Source organism: Chlorocebus sabaeus, chromosome 28, assembly GCF_047675955.1.
Source record: "Chlorocebus sabaeus isolate Y175 chromosome 28, mChlSab1.0.hap1, whole genome shotgun sequence".
Taxonomy (NCBI): Eukaryota; Metazoa; Chordata; class Mammalia; order Primates; family Cercopithecidae; genus Chlorocebus; species Chlorocebus sabaeus.
Window position 1 is genome coordinate 20,790,186 of NC_132931.1, and position 21,908 is coordinate 20,812,093.

The 21,908-nt window shown below is 61.8% G+C and overlaps 1 protein-coding gene across 1 annotated transcript in view; it reads left to right on the top strand.

The window, feature by feature from the left end:
- The window catches only part of ADAP1 (ArfGAP with dual PH domains 1), a 60,304-nt gene that overhangs the window by 31,942 nt on the left and 6,454 nt on the right, over nt 1-21,908 (top strand). The window contains exons 4-6 of the mRNA XM_073012887.1: nt 3,292-3,374; nt 18,624-18,736; nt 20,011-20,157. Of these exons, the coding sequence (XP_072868988.1) occupies nt 3,292-3,374; nt 18,624-18,736; nt 20,011-20,157 (343 nt within the window). The remainder of the gene's footprint in view (nt 1-3,291; nt 3,375-18,623; nt 18,737-20,010; nt 20,158-21,908) is intronic.

The following is a 21,908-nucleotide window of genomic DNA, read 5'->3' on the forward strand; positions in this document are numbered from 1 at the left end:
CGGGGTCTGGGGACTGAGAGGCGGGGCAGGGGCGGGGTCTGAGGGGTGGGGCGGGGTCAGGGTCTGAGGGGCGGGGCAGGGTGGGGTCTGAGAGGCAGGTGCGGGGGCGGGGTCTGAGAGGCGGGGCAGGGACTGAGAGGCGGGACGGAGGCGGGGCCTGATGGGCGGGGGCAGGGTCTGAGAGGCAGGTGCGGGGGACCGGGGTGTGGGCGGGGTCGTGAGCATTACCCTGGCTATTTTCCCGTAAAAAAAAGGGAAAAAACCCACTTGGGTGAGCCATTGGTCCACTATCTAGAAGCAAAGCCGGGGCCCTGGGGAGTCACTTTCCCAAGAGGCAAAGCCTCCAGGAAGGGTGTTGACCGTGTCCTGAACTCCCTGCGGTAGAAACCGGCAGAACTCGGGCAGAAGGCACACTCAGGAGTGGACCCTCAGGGACGGACTGCCAGCTGCGTGAACAGCACCCCCTATGGAGGCCACAGTGGCCACTAGGACCCGCCCTGGGGAAAGCGGGGAGGGGTCTCCCATGGCATCCTGAGCTAGGGGAGCCCTGTGGGGAGGTGGGTTCTGGGGCTCAGAGCTTCTTCCCCTGTGAGTCCACACCTAGGGGAGGCCGTCGCCCTGAGCACCTGCCCAACCCCCTGCCCCCAGCCCACGTTTTGCTCTGGGTTGAGGGGACCCACCTGACCCTCAGGCCCCGGCTTTGAAGGGGTGGCTGTGGGGGTCCTTGAAGCCTGGCTCCCCGGAGCCCTGGAACTTGGGACACATCCTGGGGCGTGGGGTGAGGTGTGTGTGGTTGGCGCTTTCCGGTGGCTTTGAGTCCTGGCTGCCAGGTGCCCGAAGAACCCCTCCTTGTGACCACTTGGGGGTGTCAGTGTGGCCCCTCCGGGGCTGTGGGAGTGGGGTGGGCTCCAGGCAGTACTGGTTTTCAGGTGATGAGGGGCTTCAGGAGGGCTCTGCTGGGCAGGATGGGGTCCTGCCCCCGACTTCCTGGTGCTCACTCCCTGAGCTTCCTCCTCCTGCTGCTACTTCTGGAAGCTTCTGTGCCAGGCCCTGGGAGGCCCTTGTGTGTGGGTGTGAGCCTTGGGGACCCAGTCCGCACCAGGGCAGGGCTGCAGACCCTGTGGGTGCCCCGCCCTGAGGGCTGTTGGCAGGCCAGTGGTTGTCAAAGCCATCCCTGGCACCTGCCTCTCATCCACAGGCCCCCGGCTTCCACACATGTGGCCTTGGGTCCTCCCGCGACTCCAAGAGGCTACTGTGTGACCCTCGGGTCACAGATAGGACGCTGGGTGCTGGGGGGCAACTCCTCCATGGTCACACAGCCGGAGCGGCTCAGGCAGCTGCACGGTGTCCTCCAAAAAGACGTGTTAAAGTCTTTTTTTTTTTTTTTGACAGAGTCTTGATCTGTCGCCCAGCCAGGAGTGCAGTGGCCGGATCTCAGCTCACTGCAAGCTCCGCCTCCTGGGTTCACGCCATTCTCCTGCCTCAGCCTCCCGAGTAGCTGGGACTACAGGCGCCCGACACCTCGCCCGGCTAGTTTTTTGTAGTTTTTAGTAGACATGGGGTTTCACAGTGTTAGCCAGGATGGTCTCGATCTCCTGACCTCGTGATCCGCCTGTCTCGGCCTCCCAAAGTGCTGGGATTACAGGCTTGAGCCACCGCGCCCAGCCTAAAGTCTTAACCTGCTGCCCTGTGAAGGTGAACTTATCTGGAAATAGGGTCTGGACACGAGGCTCATGCCTATAATCCCAGCACTGTAGGAGGCCCAGGTGGGAGGATTGGCCCCAGGTGTTCCAGACCAGCCTGGGCAACATAGTGAGCTCACGTCTCTACAAAAAATTAAGAAATTACCCAAGCACACCTCTAGCCCCAGCTACTCGGGAGGTCGAGGCAGGAGGATCCTTGAGTGCAGGGATTGGAGGCTGCGGTGAGCTGTGATCGCACCACTGTGCCCCAGCCTAGGAGACACAGTGAGACCCTGTCTCTAAAAGAAAGAAAAGTATGATCTTTGCAGATGTCTTCAGGTTAAGATAAGGTCGTGAGGTTGTCCTGGAGTAGGGTGGGCCCAAACCTCACAGGGGAGGGGGACTGGGAGACCCACAGGGGAGGCCAGCTGAGGACAGCGGCCGAGGTGGGGGCACCCGTGGCTTCCAGGGGTGGGAGGGACCCTGGAGCAGATTCTCCCCAGAACATCCGGAGGGTACCAGCCCTGCCGACATCTTGATCTCAGATGTTTGGCCTCTGTGACCAAGACAATACGTTCGTGTTGCTTTCGGGGACCGAGTTTTGGGGTGATCCGTTATAGCAGGTGGGGGACACTCAGACACCTGGGGCTGGGGGCCAGAGACCCCTCAGATCCCACAGGACACTCAGACACCTGGGGCCGGGGGCCAGAGACCCCTCAGATCCCACAGGACACTCAGACACCTGGGGCCAGAGACCCAGCTGGGGCCCATCACCCCCGCTTGGGGCCCAACAGCTGAGGCTGTTCACGTGGGCCCAGCGGGAAGCCAGAGGGTTCCTATTTGTTATTTGCCATGTAATTCCCTGGGAGTGGAAAAGGCTGGGGCCGCTGCCTGTGCCCCGGGGCCACACCGAGCCTATGTGCAGGTCGTCGTTTCTGCAACGATATTGGCCTCACTCGAGTGAGTCACGGTGGATGGGGAGGCCGTGGTGGGTGGCTCTGGGCAGGGATGTCTGGGCCCAGCGGGTGCCTTGGGGGCCTTGCTCTCGGGACTATCCTGGGTCTTCCTGGATTCTTGGGTATTTGCCCATAGTTTCTCCTGTTGCCCCGGACGCGTCCTGACCTCGACGGGTGCCCTGACAGCCCCGCCCTGTGTCTCAGAACCACCTGCAAGGCGGCGCTGCGGCCACTTCCCAGATCTGGTCCAACGACGTGGGGAGGGTCGGGGAGGGCCCAGGGGCATCTGACTCAGGGTGGGGGTCCTGGCTTGACCCCTGTACCTCAGCCCTGTGGGGCATCAGCTGAGGCCGAGGTGGGAAGGAGAGGGGAAGAGCCAGCCCATCCACCAGGACGCATGGTCAGAACGTGGGGCCTGACGCTCCAGGGGCGGAACGCACGAGAAACCAATAAATTAACGTCAGAGAGTGAGAAACGTCCAGTGCAGGAGGCTGACCCTGCAGTTCTTTCGGGACCTTGTGCCCAGAGGGGCAGCCCGAGTCTGCCAGGGGCCCCTAGAGCCTCTTGAGATGCCCGGGGTCTGGGCCAGAGACCAGCATGTGCGGGTTGGAGGCCGTCTCAGCGCGGTGGCTCAGTCTCTCCTCTCCCCGCAGGCTCCTTCGAGAGCAGTGGATCCGGGCCAAGTATGAGCGCCAGGAGTTCATCTACCCTGAGAAGCAGGAGCCCTACTCGGCAGGTGAGGCCACCCGGGTGGGGCGGGGCCTCCCAGCTCCCTCTCCCCCTCTCTCTCCTATTTCCGTCTCTTCCCTCCCTTTTGTGCAGTCATTAACCTGGGTAAACACGTTCATGGGTTTGAACCTGCGTCCCCGGACCTCCTCAGACCTGTTTTGTCCTCTGACTCTGAGTGGGGTGACTGGGGCTTGGGGTCCTCACAGCTGTCTACAGTCCAGCCCTGAAGGACTGGGGTACCTGGGGACCCCCTGGGGCCGTGACTGGCCCCTCCTCTGCTGGTGGTGGACACGCGCTTCCATTCGGGGGTGGCCTGCAGGGACCCCTCTCCCGAGCAGTGTGGGCAGGACCCGAGGTCCCGGGTGAGGGGCGTGAGGGCATCCTCTGTGTGGCAACACCGTGTTGTGGGTGTGGAGGGTGCAACCTGGGCCTGCGGCGTCCACCTCCCCTGGGCCTGCCTGGGTGCCACTGGGGGCCCTCAGGGTGGCAGAGACATCCAGGCAGCGTCTCGGAGCTTCGTGGGCTGGCCGGGCTGTGGAGGTGGGAGCTGGGAGGCAGTGCTGTGGGGGCCTGGGAGGCCAGCCCACCCCAGCCTCAGTCTCCCCAGTGCTGCTCAGCTGGCCAAGCCTCAGGCTGCGTCTCCCAGGAGCCCCCAACTCCTGCTTCTCCTTGCGTCTCATTTAAACCCTGGGGCTTTGAGTTGGAGCCCCCAGCCGGGTGGGCCGGCTTCCTCCTGCTGGCTGCTCTGTGTGAGGTGGGTTCGGCGACTGGGGGCCTTGAGTGGTTTTTTTCCCCAGGGCAGCTGTGTGTCTGCACACTGGAGCTTCCTGAGTGCCCCTTCCTCCACTGTGTTGACAGACAGGGAAACCGAGGCAAGCCTAGCCCTAGGGTCTGGTTCTGAACCTCAGCACGGGCGGGGCGGGTCCAGAGGCTGGATGAGGATGTTTGGTGCTGCTGGGCGTGGTCACGTGAGGAGGCAGCCCCCAGGGCCCAGACCTTCAGCCCCAGCACTGCCCTTGTATAAGAGGCTGCCCTGGAATGGTGGCACATGAGGCTGGGCACCTCACACCTGTAATCCCAGCACTTTGGGAGGCCAAGGCCGGGGAGGATCGCTGGTGGTCAGACAAGCCTGGGCAACATAGTAAGTTGCCCTCCCTTTAAAAAAAGAAAAAATTGGCCAGGCGTGGTGGCTCACTCCTGTAATTCCAGCACTTTGGGAGGCGGAGGAGGAAGGATTACGAGGTCAGGAGATTGAGGCCATCCTGGCTAACACGGTGAAACCCCGTCCCTACTAAAATACAAAAATTAGTCGGGTACGGTGGCGGGCACCTGTAGTCCCAGCTACTTGGGAGGCTGAGGCAGGAGAATGGTGTGAACCCGGGAGGCGGAGCTTGCAGTGAGCCGAGATGGCGCCACTGCACTCCAGCCTGGGCGACAGAGCAAGACTCCATCTCAAAAAACAAAAAAATAAAATTAGCTGGATATGGTGGTACCACCTGTAGTCCCAGCTATTCGGGAGGCTGAGGCAGGAGCAGCCCTTACGTGCAGGAGTTCAAGGCTACAGTGAGCTGTGTTTGCACCACTGCACTCCAGCCCGGGTGACAGAGTAAGACTGTCTTAAAAAACAAACAAACAAAAAAAACGGGTACAGTGGCTTACGCCTGTGGTTCCAGCATTTTGGGAGTCTGAGGCAGGCGGATCCCTTGCAGTCAGCAGTTTGAGACCAGACTGGCCAACATAGTGAAACCCTGTCTCTACTAAAAATACAAAAATTAGCTAGGCGTGGTTGGCGCACGCCTGTTCAGCACTTTATGGAGGTCAAGGCGGGCAGAGCGCCTGATCTCAGGAGTTCAAGACCAGCCTGATCAATGTGGCGAAACCCCATGTTGCTCATTTTTTGAACTCTACCACAAAATGCAAAATTAGCTGGGCGTGGTTGGCGCACATCTGTGGTTCCAGCTACTTAGGAGACTGAGGTGGGAGGATCTCTTGAGCCTGGGAGGCAGAGGCTGCAGTGAGCCAAGGTTGCACCACTATACTCCAGCCTGGATGACAGAGCGAGAGTGTGTCTGTAAAAAGAAAAAAGATGAATTGTATTTGTGAATCTTACCCCAAGAATAAAGGAACACTTTGGGAGACCGAGGCAGGTGGATGGATCACTTGAGACCAGGAGTTGGAGACCAATCTGGTCAACGCGGCAAAACTGTTTCTACTAAAAAATACAAAAATTAGCTGGGCGTGGTGGCAGGTGCCTGTAATCCCAGCTACTCAGGAGGCTGAGGCAGGAGAATCGCTTGAACCTGGAAGGCGGAGGTTGCAATGAGCCGAGATTGTGCCTCTGCACTCCAGCCTGGGCGACAGAGCCAAACTCTGTCTCAAAATATGTGGAAGAGAGGTGGCCCTGAAATGGCTGAACACAGTCCTGGCGTTGTAGGTGGGGTTGGTGGAGGAGCCCCTAACCCCCAGTGCTGCAGCCCCTCCCGGCCCTCCCTGGTGGAGCTGGCACTCTGCCCCGTCCCGTGCACCTCCCTGGGCTCTGTCAGGACCGTGGATTTTCTCCCAGGCGTGGCGCAAGGTGACCAGGGGTGACCAGTGGGAGGCTGCCCCAGGCCTGAGCAAGGCACCTCCCAAGGTCAGGCTGGGATCTCATGCAGCGGCCCTGTTGGCTCTGCCCTCCTCCAGGGCGGCTCCTGCCCTCTCACCCCGCAACCCCCACTTGGCACACAGCCGGCCTGTGCAGGCGTTTTCAGTTACTGTCCACCCAGACAGCAATTTCCTCCTCCTAAGAATCCCTGTGTGTGTGAGGAAGAGAGCAAGAAACGGTCAGGGGGTGAACACACGGGTACCTGGGCCTGCTCAGCGCCCAGCATACCCCTCGCTCTGCGCCTGCCTGAAACCCCCAAAGAGTCACCCCAGAGCCCCTCTGTTTCCCTCAGCAAAAACATCTTAGCAATTTGTAGCAAGGTGGCGCGTGACTTCCTTTCAGAGGCAGGCGTGGGCTGGGCTGGCATGACGACAGGACTGAGTTTTGTGTCTGCTCTTGTATCAGAATCCTATGGTTGTAAAGGATGGAAAATTCAACTGGGTGTGAGCAAAACTGGAAATAGATTGGCTGGAATAACAGGGCTGGCTTCAGGCACAGCTTGATCTAGGCGTCCAGTTGGTGGTGTTGGGCCCTGGTTTCAGCACCACCTCCTCCTAGTTCTGCGTCTCTGGGTTGGCACCAACCCTCCTGGTGGCCACCTCCTTCAGCGAGTTTGGGTTTTATATCCCCGCTGTCCCGGGCTGCTGGGAAAGGCCAGGCGTGGCTCACGGAACTTTTGGGAAAAGTCCCTGTCTCGTCGGTTCTGACCGCTTGGGCCCGGGATGTGACTTGGGAGATGTGGCACCCTGGGTCGTGTGTCTGCCTCTGGCCCCTGGGTTCGTCCTTCTGGAGAAGATCAGGGTCTGGGTTCCAGAAGTGGGGGTGCGTGCAGGTGGCAGACAGTGTCTCATGGGCAGTAAGTGCGGGTTCTGCAGATGTATTCGGGTGTCATTGGGCTTAGGGTCAGGAGGTGGTGACAGCCCTGGTGACCCAAGACGCCTCCCGCCCCAGGCCCGAGGCCGCCCCATTGGAATCCCGCTCCCGCCTTTGCTGTTGTCTGAGATATTCCCGGTGCCTTGAGAGCATCTGAGATGAGCTAAAGCCTCCTGTGTGACCTTTGGGCAGGGGTCGGAGGAAGGGAGGGGCCACCCACCCAGCAGGGTGGACTCGGGGCCCTTGGGCCTGGGTTGGAGGGAGGGAGGGGTCTCCCAGCAGGGTCCCCTGGGGCAGAGATTTTCAGGCACAAACTGGCTTGCAGGGTCAGAGGCCGGGGCCGTGGTCTTACCTGCTGCCCTCTGAAGGCCACGCTGAGAGAACGTCCACTTTCTCATACCAGGCCCGGCGGGGCGGCCACACCTGCAGCTCCAGGCTCATGGTCGGCCTGTGGAGACCAGGCCCCGTGGGCCGTGCCCTCTGGAGTCTACCCTGGACGGGTGTGAGGATGGTGGGCAGGTGCACGGGTGTGTGGCACGGGTGAAGTGCGCAGGTTTGAGCGCAGGGCTGGCCCTTTGTGAAGGTGCAGTGAGTGCTGTGGCCAGGTGTTACCTGGCAGGAGTGTGGCAGCCTCTTGCGGAGGGCATGGGGCTATGGACAGCGGCTGCGCCATAGCGTGTAGCTGCTGCATCCCTAAGCACAGGAACACTCAGGCCAGGCTGGAGAGCTCAGAGGTGGGACTGGGTCAAGGGTGTAAAGCTGCAGGGAGAGTATGGTGCGCCCGAGCCAAGGGGAAGGTAGGTTCCCATCCCTCCGAGCGAGGGGAAGTCTCCTATCCCTCCAGAGCGGCTGCTGCCTGTAGCTCCCTCAGGGCCTGCTCAGGGCCCTGTGCATTACTTTTCGAGGCTGCAGGCGGTCCTGGAAGCTGAGGCCTGAGGCCAGTAGCTGGGAGTGCTGGGGTCCCGCCTGTCCCACCGGGTCTTCGCTCCACCGCCGGGTCATTGGTGTTGAAGGTGGAGTCTGGATATGCCCTCCCTGAAAGAGAAACCTCTCACACTGGAAGGGGTGAGTAGGAGACTTCCAGTCCTTTCCTCGGCCTCCTTCCTCGGCCTCCTCCCTCCAGGCGGGTGGGTGACCTTCGGTGCTAGCCTTGTCTCCAGAGGCCTCCTTACCTCTGAACACCAGCTCCCCAGGCCTCTGGAGGCCCCCGTTGAGTGGATAAGAGCCCAGACCTTCACCTCTGCTCCCACTAAAGGGCTGGCGGCTGCAGCCACTGGTAGCGTGGAGGCCTTTAACCCGGCATTCCTGTTCTGTAGTCCTATTTGTTTGTTGTTGTTTTTTTTTTTTGAGACAGTCTAGCTCTGTCGCCCAGGCTGGAGTGCAGTGGTGTGATCTCAGCTCACTGCAACCTCCACCTCCCGGGTTCAAGTGATTCTCCTACCTCAGCCTCCAGTGTAGCTGGGATTACAGGCACCCAACTAATTTTTCTATTTTTTTAATAGAGATGGGGGTTTCACCATGTTGGCCAGGGTGGTCTTGAACTCCTGACCTCGTGATCTGCCTGCGTCAGCCTCCCAAAGTGCTGGGATTGCAGGCGTGAGCCACCGCGCCCGGCCCCATCCTGTTTCTTTAAGGCCGTTGCTACCCAGGATGCTAATGCTGCCGCCTCCTTGCCTGTGTCTCCCATCCTTCCCCACAGGGCCCTGAAAGTTATAGGAACAGAATCCCGGGTGTCTGCAGGCCTTGGGGGTGTGGGTCTGTCCCTGCCTCCACCGAGGCCTTCGCCCAGCCATCCGTGAGCCACGGGACCTTCTAGGTTGCGCAGGAGGTGCCAGGCACGCTAGCCAGAGGGCCTCGGGCCCCAGAGCCCTGGCTGCAGGGAGGCTGCTGGGATCCCCCAGGGACCCAGAGGTGCCTGAGCCATACGGCCCTGTGCTCAGGTCCCACCTGCTCAGGGCAGGGCTGCTCACAGTCTTCCCTCTACCCTGCCCCTGCAGCCTGGTCTGTAGGCATTAAGGCCTGGCCGCTTCAGATGGTCAGGTGCCTGGGGACCAGCAGGCAGTGACCGTCTGTGCCCCAGGCTGCTGTCTGAGTGCTGCACAGGGCCGGGGGTGAGATGCCTGTCTCCTTGTGTGTTCAGGGGCTCCAGGGCACCCCTCCCGTAGACCTAGCTGCCCGCTGCTATTTGGAATCCCAGGTCCTGCCCGTTGCTGGGTTGATGAGGGAGCAGGTGTCTGTCTGGTGCTCAGGGTTAGACCTCAGGGACCCCCCGAGCCTCCCCGTGGCCCCCACCCTGAGCCCACACCTGGGTGGGTGCAGCAGCAGGAGAGGGCGTGTCCTCCTGTCTGGGGTGGCCCCACGGCCAGAGTCCCCAGCACGGGGCTCCAGGGCCAGTTGGTAGTTCCCGGGCCTCCCTAACCCCTTGCAGAGTGCACTGGGGATTCCCGGCGGCATTTCCTGCCCTGCTCCCTGGGTTTGCCACAAGAGCACTTTCTCACGGCAGCGGCGGCACCTCAGGACCACAGGGAAATACAGAAGTCCCTGCGGCAGAGCCCGGGAGGAAGGGGGAAGCTCGGGGCTTGGGAAGGGGCTGCCACACCCCAACCTCACATTGGCCGGGTGAGGCCTGGGCCGGGCGGATCCCGCTCTGCACAGAGGAGTGACTGCAGGCCTGCTCTGGAATGAGCCGGAACCAGGAACTCCCAGAGGCTGCACCGTGCCCGGTGCCCACAGCCCGCACCTTGGCTGTGGGTGGAAATGGCCGGGTTGTTCTCACAGGGCGGGGGCCCCAGGAGTCCTGAATGTGAGCCATGCCACCCAGGGACCATGGCTGAGGAAGGGGGAGCCCCACTCCATCCCTCTGTTAGGGCACCCAAAAGGAAGGATCACCACTGGGCTTTTCTGAAGGAGTTTTTTTTTTTCTTTCTTTTTCCCCCCTGCTCTGTTGCCCAGGCTGCAGTGCAATGGCGCAGTCTCAGCTCATTGCAACGTCTACCTCCCGGGTTCACGCCATTCTCCTGCCTCAGCCTCCCTAGTAGCTGGGACTACAGGTGCCCGCCACCAAGCCCTGATAATTTTTATATTTTTAGTAGAGACGGGTTTTCATCATGTTGGCCAGGATGGTCTCAAACTCCTGGCCTCAGGTGACCACCTGCCTCGGCCTGCCAGAGTGCTGAGATGATGGGCATGAGCCACCACACCCGGCCTCTGAAGGAGCTTTTTTTTTTGAGATGGAGTCTCACTGTGTTGCCTGAAGGAGCTTTTAATGGCTAAAGCTGGAGTAACTTGAGCAACAAAAGGAAGATGGTATAAGGGGATTATAACCCAGGGAGCAAGCTACACGCCCCCAAGCCCATAGACATAGACATAAAGAATGGAATCAGTAAACAGGAGGGGGAGAAGGCCAGCAGCCTTTGCACACGAATTCCAGGTAATACAAAAGAAGGCTGGGCACCTGGGCTCCCACCTGTCATTGCAGCAGTTTGGGAGGCTGAGGTGGGAGGATTGCTTGAGCCAGGAGTTCAAGACCACCTGGGCAACGTGGGGAGACCCCATCTCAAGAAAAAGTTTAATTAGCTGGGCATGGAGGCGCCTATGGTCCCAGCTACTCGGGAGACTGAGTTGGGAGGATGGTCTGAGCCCAGGAGGTCAAGACTGCAGTGAGCTGTGATTGTACCACTGCATTCCAGCCTGGGCCCCAGAGACCTTGTCTTAAAACATAAATAAATAGGCCGGGCGTGGTAGCTCCAGCTACTCAGGAGGCTGAGACAGGAGAATCGCTTGAACCTGGGAAGGGAAGGTCGCAGTGAGCCGAGATCACACCATTGCACTCCAGCCTGGACGACTGCAAGACTCCGTATGAAAATAAATAAATGCAGGAGAGGTGAGGGAAGCGGAAATGCCCCCGAGGTGCATGCTGCAGTAACCTGTGGTAGGGAAGCCCCTCTGTGGCCGCTGTGTCTCCCCGAGACGCTCTTTGATGACAAACGACGGGGGGAGAAGCCCTTGGTGTCAGGGCATAGCGGAAGCGTGTGCCGCTGCGGCCCCAGGTGAACCTCAGACCCCTGGGCCAGCCGGGCTCCCCGACCCTCTGTGCAACCTTCCTTGGCCAAGGTCACGGCGTGGGGACGCGCCGCACCCCTCCCCCAGATGTGGGGGTTTATCCTTGTGTCTGAGCCAGCCTTGCCCCGCCGCCTGCCCCTGGGGGTGACCTTGGTGACAGCTGCTGCCACCCCGGGCTGGCCCCGCCTTGGGCTGCAGCCTCAATGGTGCCTTTCACAGGGGCCTGGACAATGCCTCATGTTGTCCTGAGGGCCAGGCCCTGGCCTCACTGAGACGCGGGCCTTCCTGCCCCAGGCTCCGGACCCCGTGCTCCTGCGGGGGCTTCCGTGGTTTCCCCTGTGGTTCGGGATGGCCCCTCCTGGTGGTTGCCGACCGTTGCCCTAAATGTCACGGGGCAGACGGAGCCCAGGAGGGGCTGGGGCCGTGCATGAGGTCTGGGGCCTCGGTTTCCCTGTCCATATAGTGGGGACGATGGTGTGTGGGACGAGGGCGTTACTGGGAACATTACCAGCCATTCCTTGCAGGCAGCGCGAGGCCTCAGGCGGCCCTTGAGGGGACGGACGGGTGTTGGGCCTGGCCAGAGGCAGTGGGGCTGCCCTTGGCGGGGACCGGTGTTTGGGGCCTGGCCAGAAGCTGCAGGGCTGCTCCTCGGGGGGGATGGGTGTTTGGGGCCTGGCTGGAGACCACGAGGCTGCCCCTCGGGGGACGGGTGTTTGGGGCCTGGCCAGAGGTGGCAGGGTTGCCCCATTGCCCTTCCCTGGGTGGGCGCCGGCTCCTGGCCCTCCGTGGGATCCCTGCCCCCTTCCCGCCGTGTTTGTCTTATGGGTTTGCTCTTGGGCTTTGGGGCCCCTGTGCGGGGACCTCAGGGTTTGGGGAGGAGGTACCCTGGAGCTGACCTGGACCTGAGGGTGGCCCCTCCTGCAGCTTGGGCAGCCTGGCGGGGATGGGGGCGTTCACATGTCACTCTAGGCGGGAAGGCACTGTGGAAGCTGTGAGCCCGTGTGCGAGTTGGGGGGTTCTCTCCAGGCCTGTCGGGGGCCAGGATCCGTGCTGGGGGCTGTATGAGAACAGGAACAGATGAGAGCTGACCCCAGGAACCCTCACTTACCCTCTGGCCTCACCCCCGGGAGCAGGGGAGCCTGCCCGTCCTGGCTGTTTGGAGAGAGAGCCCCATGCAGGGTGGAGCTGGGACCGGGAGCCCTCTGCAGGATAGGGCTGCTGGCTCTCAGCCTCTGCCGGCCTCAGACGCACCAACCTGGGGAAGGTGCATTAATGGGTGGGAGAGCGTGGGTGGAGCCAGGCAGCCAAGCAGCAGGCGGGGAGAGATGGAGCCCTGTGCAGGCTCACGGACGAGGCCTTCGACTCTGGGGCCTTGCCCAGCAAGGAGACGCTGCTCTGCCGAGTCACCGTGAGCTCCAGCGTTTGCCTCCTGGGGGAGGGCAGGAGCTGCTAGGACGCAAAGGCCGGAAGCCAGGTCCAGGCCCTTCACGGGGACAGTCAGGGTGCAGTGATCAGGGCCTTGGCCCTGTGCCCAGAGGCCACCCCTCCATGGTGCACCCCTTCCTGTGGAAGGCGAGAGGCGCCATGAGATATGAGGACCCAGTTCCCACCCCAGAGGGACCACCACCTTGTGAGCTGTCACTCAGAGCAGGGCCACGTGCTTCCCTGCCCCAGTTTACAAGAAAATTAGCATATAAATCACATACGTGAGGTGTGATTTACATCTACTTTACATATCCTGTTTAGAGTGCAGTTCCAGCTCTGATAAATCCAAAACCCAGCAGTCTCGGGCCAGGCGTGGGGCTCACACTGCAACCCCAGCACAGTGGGGGGAGAGGCAGGAGGGTCACCTGAGGTCAGAAGTTCAAGACCAGCCTGGGCAACGAAGTGAGCTCCCATCTCTACAAAAAAAATACAAAACTTAGCCGGGTGTGGTGGCATGCATCTGTGGTCCCAGCTACTTGGGAGGCCAAGGCTGGAGGATCACTTGAGCCTGGAAGGTCAAGGCTGCAGTGAGCCGTGATAGTGCCCCTGCACTCCAGCCTGGGTGGAAAAAAAAAAGACTGAGCCTCGTAAACGGGTGTGGGCTTTACGTGAAGGCTGTTCCTGTTTCCTCGGATTTCACTTCTCTCTGAGGCATGTGATGTGTGCGCTCCACTGTGGTGGAAGAAACGGTCTGGCTGCTTTCCAGGGACTGGGCACCTTACGTCCCCACGGGCAGCACGGAAGGGCCGGTGTCCCCGCCGGCAGTCGGGCATCGTGTGTGTGTGTGTGTGTGTGCACGCGCGTGAGTGCACGCTGGTTTGATTTTGCTGTTCTCGTGGGTCGTGGCGATGCTGAGAATCTGTCCTGCTCTTAGCCCTGCGGTAGGCGGGGGAGTGCTCCTTAGAGAGGCCTCTGAGCAGGGCATGGGGTGTGGACTGGATCCCCCTCCCCACAGGTGGGACTAGACCTGGCACACAGTGGGACCAGCTCACAGCAGGGCCCGGCACACAGTAGGTGTTTGATAAATGCTGGTTGAGTCCTCTGGTCTCTGTCCCAGGACTCACAAGTCTTAAACTTTAAGAGAAAATGGCCGTTTCTGGCCTCAGCCCACCCAACTGTCCAGGACGCTGCCCTGTGAGGGGCTGCGCTGTGGGGAGAAGCCCCGTCTCACTGGCTGTTGCCGGCGCCGCCCGTGGAGTCCACAGGGGGCTGCAGACCCCGAGGTCCTGGCCCTCCCCAGCGAGGCCAAGGGGCTGGCCAGGCTTGGGGCGAGCAGAGGCTCAGCCTGAGGTCTGGACTGGGCGTGGGGTGAGTTCGGAATCGTGGCCAGGGCCGTCCTGAAATACACTCCTGCGTCGTCATCGCCCCTGGAATGCGGCGTCCTGGCGCCTGCTGTCGGGAGGACCGGCCGGGGTTCGCACTGGCGTCTGGACCCCGAGAACACCAGACCCGCCGCGTGCAGAGGGGGCAGTGGCCTCCCCAACCCTGCGGCCTGTGCGCTTCCCGGGGCACTGCTGCCACCTGCTGGGCGCGGCGGGCATGGCGGGGGCGCCTCCTCACCCTGTGGCCTCCGGAGCCCGGTGGCTGGAAGGGGCCCCCGCTGCGTCTTGGGCAGGGGTCGGTGGAGCCACACACACTGGGACCCAGCCAGCTCCAGCCCCCATGGGCAAGGTGGCCCAAACTTGTCCTCATTGGTGACACAGACATGCATGCCTTGGAGGCTCCCTGGGGTGCACACAAGGCCGTGAGCGGCAGGCCAGGAAGCACTTGCTGCTGCTAAGCCGCCTGGGACACTTCTTGGCGTCCACCCTCAGCCACGAAGCGCTGTGTCCAGAGAGGTCCTGATGCCGGAGGCAGAGCCATGGGGACGCCCAGCTGTGCCCGGGCAGGGGCTCAGTCAACAGGCGTTCTGAGCAGACCCTGAGGGACACTGGTGGCCTCGCTCTCCCAGTGAGAAGCAGGAGAAGGGGGTTCCTCCGTGGGAATGGGGTTCCTAGCTGCTGCTGTGTGCACGGGGCTGGGAAGTCAGCCTTGTCTAGACTTGGGAGGCAGGGAGCTCCAGGCTGTGCAGGGAGCAGGCCTGGTCTGGCACCATCGAAGAGAGCCCAGGGCCCCTCCCCGATGGCACCAGCTGTCCCCTCCCCGACGCCAGGCGTTTTATGGCATCTCAGCAGAGAAAATAGCCCCTGGTCTCTGGTGTCGGGATGGGGCTGTCTGAGCTGGGGAGGGGACGCCGGGGAGCAGGAGGCTTGGGGGTCAGGGCTGAGGGGCGGTGTCTGGAATCTGAGCCGGCCGAGGCTCTGTCTGGCCTGGTGGCTGCTGCAGGTGGCTGTTTAGCCCCACCTGGAGCCCACAGCCTCCTCGCCTCCCTGTGGCACAGGTCAGCAGCCCCCGCCCTCAGATGACCCCTCGAGGGGCTCCCAGGCCATGTGGCCAGCAGGACAGTATGCTGTCCCCAAGCCAGTGGTCTCTGAAGTAACCGGGGGGGGCCACGGACAGGCCCACGGACGCTCAGCAGACAGCCCCGAGGGACCCACGGACGCTCAGCAGACAGCCCCATCACCCCGGGAGAGGCCCACGGATGCTCCGCAGATGGCCCCGAGGGACCCACGGACGCTCCGCAGACAGCCCCATCACCCCGGGAGAGGCCCACGGACGCTCCGCAGACGGCCCCGTCACCCCGGGAGAGGCCCACGGACGCTCCGCAGATGGCCCCGTCACCCCGGGAGAGGCAGCACCCACTGAGGACGCGTTCAACCCCAGCCACAGAGCTGCTGCCGATGGCGGGACCTGCATGTGACCCGAGGCCCGGCAGATGGAGCCCAGGACTCGGACCCTGCAAGCCACGTGCTGTTGGGGTGGGAGAGCCAGGGCCATAGAAGAACCTGCGTCTGAGTCTGCAGGATACGGAGTTCTAGAGCGGGAGAAAAAACGGGCAATGAGGCCGGGCGCGGTGGCCCACGCCTGTAATCCTAGCACTTTGGGAGGCCGAGGCGGGCGGATCACAAGGTCAGGAGATCGAGACCATGGTGAAACCCCGTCTCTACTAAAAATAGAAAAAATTAGCCGGGTGCAGTGGCGGGCGCCTGTAGTCCCAGCTACTCGGGAGGCTGAGGCAGGAGAATGGCGTGAACCCGGGAGGCGGAGCTTGCAGTGAGCCGAGATTGCACCATTGCACTCCAGCCTGGGCGACAGAGCGAGACTCCGTCTCAAAAAAAAAAAAAAAAAAAAAAAAAAGAACGGGCAATGATGGGAACCACGGACAGGGAGCGGAAGCGGGAGCGGGACCGGGGTGATGGGAACGCCTCTCTGAGCGGCCGCGCGTCGGTCACTGACCGCAGCCCAGTGAGGTGAAGCCACGTGCGATGATTCTCCCACAGCTCTGGCAGTCAGAGATCCAGGATGATCCCACGGGCTCGAGGCTCGGGGTGGGCAGAGCTGGTTCTGGGCTCGGGGTGGGTCCTCTGGCCTCTCCCCGGTGCTCCTGGGCTCTGGGGCCCCCTCCGGCCTCAGTTTCCATGGCCACGTCCCCTTCCCTCCTGTCCTCATGTCTCTGCCTCCCTCCCCTGTGATCGTCTGCCACAGTGAGGTCCCAACCACACATGGAAGGTGGCGTGTTCAAGTGCTTAGGCTCCCAGGGGGATGCCTGGTCCACTTTTCTGTGGCTGTGTGGTGTGCGTGAGGCCACAGGTGGAGATGAGGGCTTGGGCTGGGCTCCCCTCAGATGAGCTTTCCTGAAAAAAGAGGGGACGGCACCACCTGGACCCAGGGTCGCGGATGGCTGAGGGAGGAGGGAGGAGGCCAACCTGGTCCTCCTGGGCAGCACGTGGTTGGACCCAGCTCTGCCTCTGCCCATGGTGGCTCTGGCCATGCCCACCCAGGGTGGAGGGGGTCCCTGGGGGCTGGTAAAGGATAGCTGGTTGGATGTCCTGTTCATCCAGGCCCTCCTCAGGCTGGCTCGGGCCAGGGTTGCAGCCAACAGCCCTGGTCCACTGTCATATCCCCTCACCAACCATCTACCATCACTGAACCACGTCCTCCGTGTCCCCTCTCCCCTAGTGTCTTCCCCTGTCTATTTCCCCCTGTGTCCCCTCTCCCCCCGTGTCCCCTCCTCCATGTCCCCTCTCCCCTGTCCGTCTTCCTGTCTCCCCCGTGTCCCCTCTCCCCTGTGCGTCTCCCTGTCTCCTCCATGTCGTCTCTCCCCCCGTGTCCCCTCACCCCCGTGTCCTCTCCCACCCCGTGTCCTCTCCCACCCCGTGTCCTCTCCCATGTCCCCTCTCCCCTGTCCGTCTCCCTGTCTCCTCTGTGTCCCCTCTCCCCCTGTGTCCCCTCCTCCATGTCCCATCTCCACTGTCACCCCCGTCCACTGTCACCCCTCATGTCCCCTCTCACCCATCCACAGTCACTGTCTGACTCCTGTCCTCTCTCCCCCATCCACGGTCACTGTCTGACTCCTGTCCTCTCCCCCATCCACGGTCACGGTCTGACTCCTGTCCCCTCTCCCATCCACGGTCACCATCTGACTCCTGTCCCCTCTCCCCCATCCACGGTCACCGTCTGACTCCTGTCCCCTCTCCCCCATCCACGGTCACCGTCTGACTCCTGTTCTCTCCCCCATCCACGGTCACCGTCTGACTCCTGTCCCCTCTCCCCCATCCACGGTCACCGTCTGACTCCTGTCCTCTCTCCCATCCATGGTCACCATCTGACTCCTGTCCCCTCTCCCCCATCCACGGTCACCGTCTGACTCCCGTTCTCTCCCCCATCCACGGTCACCGTCTGACTCCTGTCCCCTCTCCCCCATCCACGGTCACTGTCTGACTCCTATCCTCTCTCCATCCATGGTCACTGTCTGACTCCTGTCCTCTCCCATCCACGGTCACCGTCTGACTCCTGTCCCCTCTCCCCCATCCACGGTCACTGTCTGACTCCTATCCTCTCTCCATCCACGGTCACTGTCTGACTCCTATCCTCTCTCCATCCATGGTCACTGTCTGACTCCTGTCCTCTCCCATCCACGGTCACCGTCTGACTCCTGTCCCCTCTCCCCCATCCACGGTCACCGTCTGACTCCTGTCCCCTCTCCCCCATCCACGGTCACCGTCTGACTCCTGTCCCCTCCCCCATCCACGGTCACCGTCTGACTCCTGTCCCCTCCCCCATCCACGGTCACCGTCTGACTCCTGTCCCCTCCCCCATCCACGGTCACCGTCTGACTCCTGTCCCCTCTCCCATCCACGGTCACCGTCTGACTCCTGTCCCCTCTCCCATCCACGGTCACCGTCTGACTCCTGTCCCCTCTCCCATCCACGGTCACCGTCTGACTCCTGTCCCTTCCCCCATCCACGGTCACCGTCTGACTCCTGTCCCCTCTCCCCCATCCACGGTCACTGTCTGACTCCTATCCTCTCTCCATCCACGGTCACCGTCTGACTCCTGTCCCCTCTCCCCCATCCACGGTCACCGTCTGACTCCTGTCCCCTCTCCCCCATCCACGGTCACCGTCTGACTCCTGCCCCCTCTCCCATCCACGGTCACCGTCTGACTCCTGTCCCCTCTCCCCCATCCACGGTCACCGTCTGACTCCTGTCCCCTCTCCCATCCACGGTCACCGTCTGACTCCTGTCCCCTCTCCCATCCACGGTCACCGTCTGACTCCTGTCCCCTCTCCCATCCACGGTCACCGTCTGACTCCTGTTCCCTCTCCCCCATCCACGGTCACTGTCTGACTCCTGTCCCCTCTCCCCCATCCACGGTCACCGTCTGACTCCTGTCCCCTCTCCCCCATCCACGGTCACCGTCTGACTCCTGTCCCCTCTCCCATCCACGGTCACCGTCTGACTCCTGTCCCCTCCCCCATCCACGGTCACCGTCTGACTCCTGTCCCCTCTCCCCCATCCATGGTCACCGTCTGACTCCTATCCTCTCTCCATCCACGGTCACTGTCTGACTCCTGTCCCCTCTCCCCCATCCACGGTCACCGTCTGACTCCTGTCCCCTCTCCCCCATCCACGGTCACCGTCTGACTCCTGTCCCCTCTCCCCCATCCACGGTCACCGTCTGACTCCTGCCCCCTCTCCCATCCACGGTCACCGTCTGACTCCTGTCCCCTCTCCCATCCACGGTCACTGTCTGACTCCTGTCCTCTCCCCCATCCACGGTCACTGTGTGACTCCTGTCCTCTCCCCACAGGGTACCGCGAGGGCTTTCTCTGGAAACGTGGCCGGGACAATGGGCAGTTTTTAAGCCGGAAGTTTGTGCTGACGGAACGAGAGGGTGCCCTGAAGTATTTCAACAGAAATGACGTGAGCCAGACACAGGGGTGGGGTGGGGGCCTGTCCTGGGGCAGCATCCTGGCCTCCCACGCTGGGGCCTGTGGTGGCCACGTCCATCCTCAGCTGCCCTCCCTGCTGCCCCCACGATGGGGACACTTCAGGAGAATCAGCCTGTGATGGGCTGTGAAGCCTCCGTGTGCCGGTCCTCTGTGTCTCCCGGTCCTCGTGTCTCCCGGTCCTCGTGTCTCCCGGCCCTCTGTGTCTCCCGGTCCTCTGTGTCCCGGTCCTCTGTGTCCCGGTCCTCTGTGTCTCCCAGTCGTCTGTGTCTCCAGGTCCTCTGTATCTCCCGGTCCTCTGTGTCTCCCGGTCCTCTGTGTCCCGGTCCTCTGTGTCTCCCAGTCGTCTGTGTCTCCCGGTCCTCTGTGTCTCCCAGTCGTCTGTGTCTCCCGGTCCTCTGTGTCTCCCGGCCCTCTGTGTCTCCCGGCCCTCTGTGTCCCGGTCCTCTGTGTCCCGGTCCTCTGTGTCTCCTGGTCCTCGTGTCTCCCGGCCCTCTGTGTCTCCCGGTCGTCTGTGTCTCCCGGCCCTCTGTGTGCTCGTCCTCTGTGTCTCCTGGTCCTCGTGTCTCCCGGCCCTCTGTGTCTCCCGGCCCTCTGTGTCCCGGTCCTCTGTGTCTCCCGTCCCTCGTGTCTCCCAGGGTGGGGCAGCTGAGGCTTTCCAGGAGCCTGGGTGTCCGGGCAGGGCCCCCTGAACTCAGGCCCAGCCGTGGGAGGGGGAGAACCTAGTCACTGGGCCCCACTGGAGCCAGCCAGGACCCCAGAAAGCCCCCACCTTTCCTGGAGGTACCCTGGGGAGACTGGCTCGGGACAGGACAAACACACTGGCAAGAACAGCGGGGTCTCTGCGAGGTGGCCCCAGGGCCGTGGGCTGGTGGTCGGAAGCACCCGCCCTGAGCTGTGGCACGCTGCTGTTGGGCGCTGCCTGGAGGTGGGCTGGTAGCTGGGGCCTGCCCCTGTGGGAGCTGCCGTGCCGTGTGGGGCCCGGGGCTGCCCCTGGGGAGGGAGGTGCAGTGTCTGATGTCAAAAGCCACCCACACAGTGTCATTGAGTCCCCATCATCCCTGGGAGGGAAGTGTCGTTACCTTCTGCTTACAGACTGGGAGGCCGAGGCTCAGAGAGGTTAAGTAACTTGCCCAAAGCCACACAGCACAGCAGGTGTGCCGCCAGCACCCACAGGGTCTGTCCTTCCTGCTCCCCCGAGCTTGGATGGCGGTGCCTGTGAGGTGCTCAGACCCCACCCCTTCCCAGGCCAAGGAACCCAAGGCTGTGATGAAGATTGAGCACCTAAACGCCACCTTCCAGCCAGCCAAGATCGGCCACCCCCATGGCCTGCAGGTCACCTACCTGAAGGACAACAGCACGCGCAACATCTTCATCTACCATGAGGATGGGAAGGTGGGCGCTAGCGCGCACTCGGGCCAGGGCGGCACGGGAGGGCGGGCATTTGGGCTGGGCAGCGTGGGAAGACAGGCACTCAGTGGGTGCTTGGACAGTGTGGGAAGGCGGGCAGTCAGCCTGGTGGCGCGGAAGGGCAGGCACTCGGGCTGAGTGGCATGGGAGGGCGGGCACTCGGGCTGGGCGGCATGAGAAGGCAGGTGCTTGGATGTGTTGGGAGGGTGGGCACAGGAGGGTGGGCACCGGGTGGGCAGCAGGGGAAGACAGGTGCAGGAAGCAGGCTCCCTCCCGGGGCCGGGCTGCCCAGGAACTGGATCACCGTGCTGTCTCTGGGGCCACCCAGCCTGCCCCTGTCAGTGGGGGCTGCCAGCTCAGGCTAGAGGATCCACCACCCCCACAATGCCCACAGGGGGCCTTTGGGGGAACTGGGGTCCTATGAGGAGGAGAAGGGGACAGCAGCCAGCTCTGGGGCTGGTTTGGGCAGTGTTCCTTTGGCTGCCCTTGGCGTGGCGGTGGAGAGGGCAGGTACACCCCTCATCTCTGGAGGGCTTGAGGGGGGAACCCAGATAAAACTCCCACAAAAGCTATCCTTTTGTCTTTGGGCCAGGCTGCAGGGGGCCCAGCGGTGGGTCCAGCCTCTCTGTTGCATTGGTTCTCGTTTCTATTTTTATCACCCGTCTATGTGCACGTGGTCTAAAGTGCTAAATTGTTCCCAAGTCTTGAGAAACAGAAGTTTGAGGCCCCTCCTAACCCCCATTGGGAATTTGTCCCCGTATCCAAAAATAATCTGCCGGTGTTGCTGCAAATTTACCCATTTTAGGCACCATCTGACAACTTCCCACGAGGAAGTAGAGGTTCCAGCTCTTTCCATGCCCTCCCACGTGCCAGTCCCCGTCCCCTGCCCACCGTGCTCCCCTGGCGTCTGCACCTGGGGTTGTTACGGGGCTGACGTTGGATGCCTCGGAGCACGCTGCGATCACTTTTCCCACAGCAAGTGGCTGTGTTCTCTGCCGCAGTTGACGGTGTGCTGCCAGTGGGCTCTCTGCAGACTTTTCTCTGGAGGCAGTCGGGCACCGGGAGCCCGTCACTCCCACGGCCTGGAGATCTCGCTCCTGCAGGCTCATCTCGCCCGGTCCCACATCTTTTTAGTTTACTTGTTCCTTTTGGTAGAAGTGATGTGCTTGGAAGGAAAGTGGCCTGTCACCTGGACTGTGGCTTGATATAGAAGTCTAGGTTGGAGTTAATTTTCCTGCTAGTTCTGAAGGCTCTGCACCACTGATTCCTCCCTCCCAGTACATTTGTCCCGGGGTTTTGAAATTCTCCGATGCCGTGCGTGTGTTGGCAAGAGTCCCTCGTCTTTTGCTGTGCTGGGTACAGGCCCAGGGTGGCCCTTCGAGTCCAGTTACTGGTTTCCATGAGGTCAGGGATTGCTTTCTTATCTAATAATTTCCTCCCTCTACTTTCCCTGTTCTCATTTTCTGAAACTCCTGTTATGGAGATGTTGGCACTCTTAAGCTGGCTCATTTTGCTTCTGCTGTCTGGGAGATTTCTTCAACTTTGTCTCCAACACTGTATTGAGGGTTTGTTTCTGCTCTCATGTATTTAATTTTACAGAGAGCCTTTGGTTCTTGGAGTATTTCTGTTTCTTTTTTTTTTTGTTTTTTTTGAGATTGAGTCTCGCTGTGCTGCCCAGGCTGGAGTGCAATGGTGCGATCTCAGCTCACTGCAACCTCTGCCTCTCGGGTTCAAGT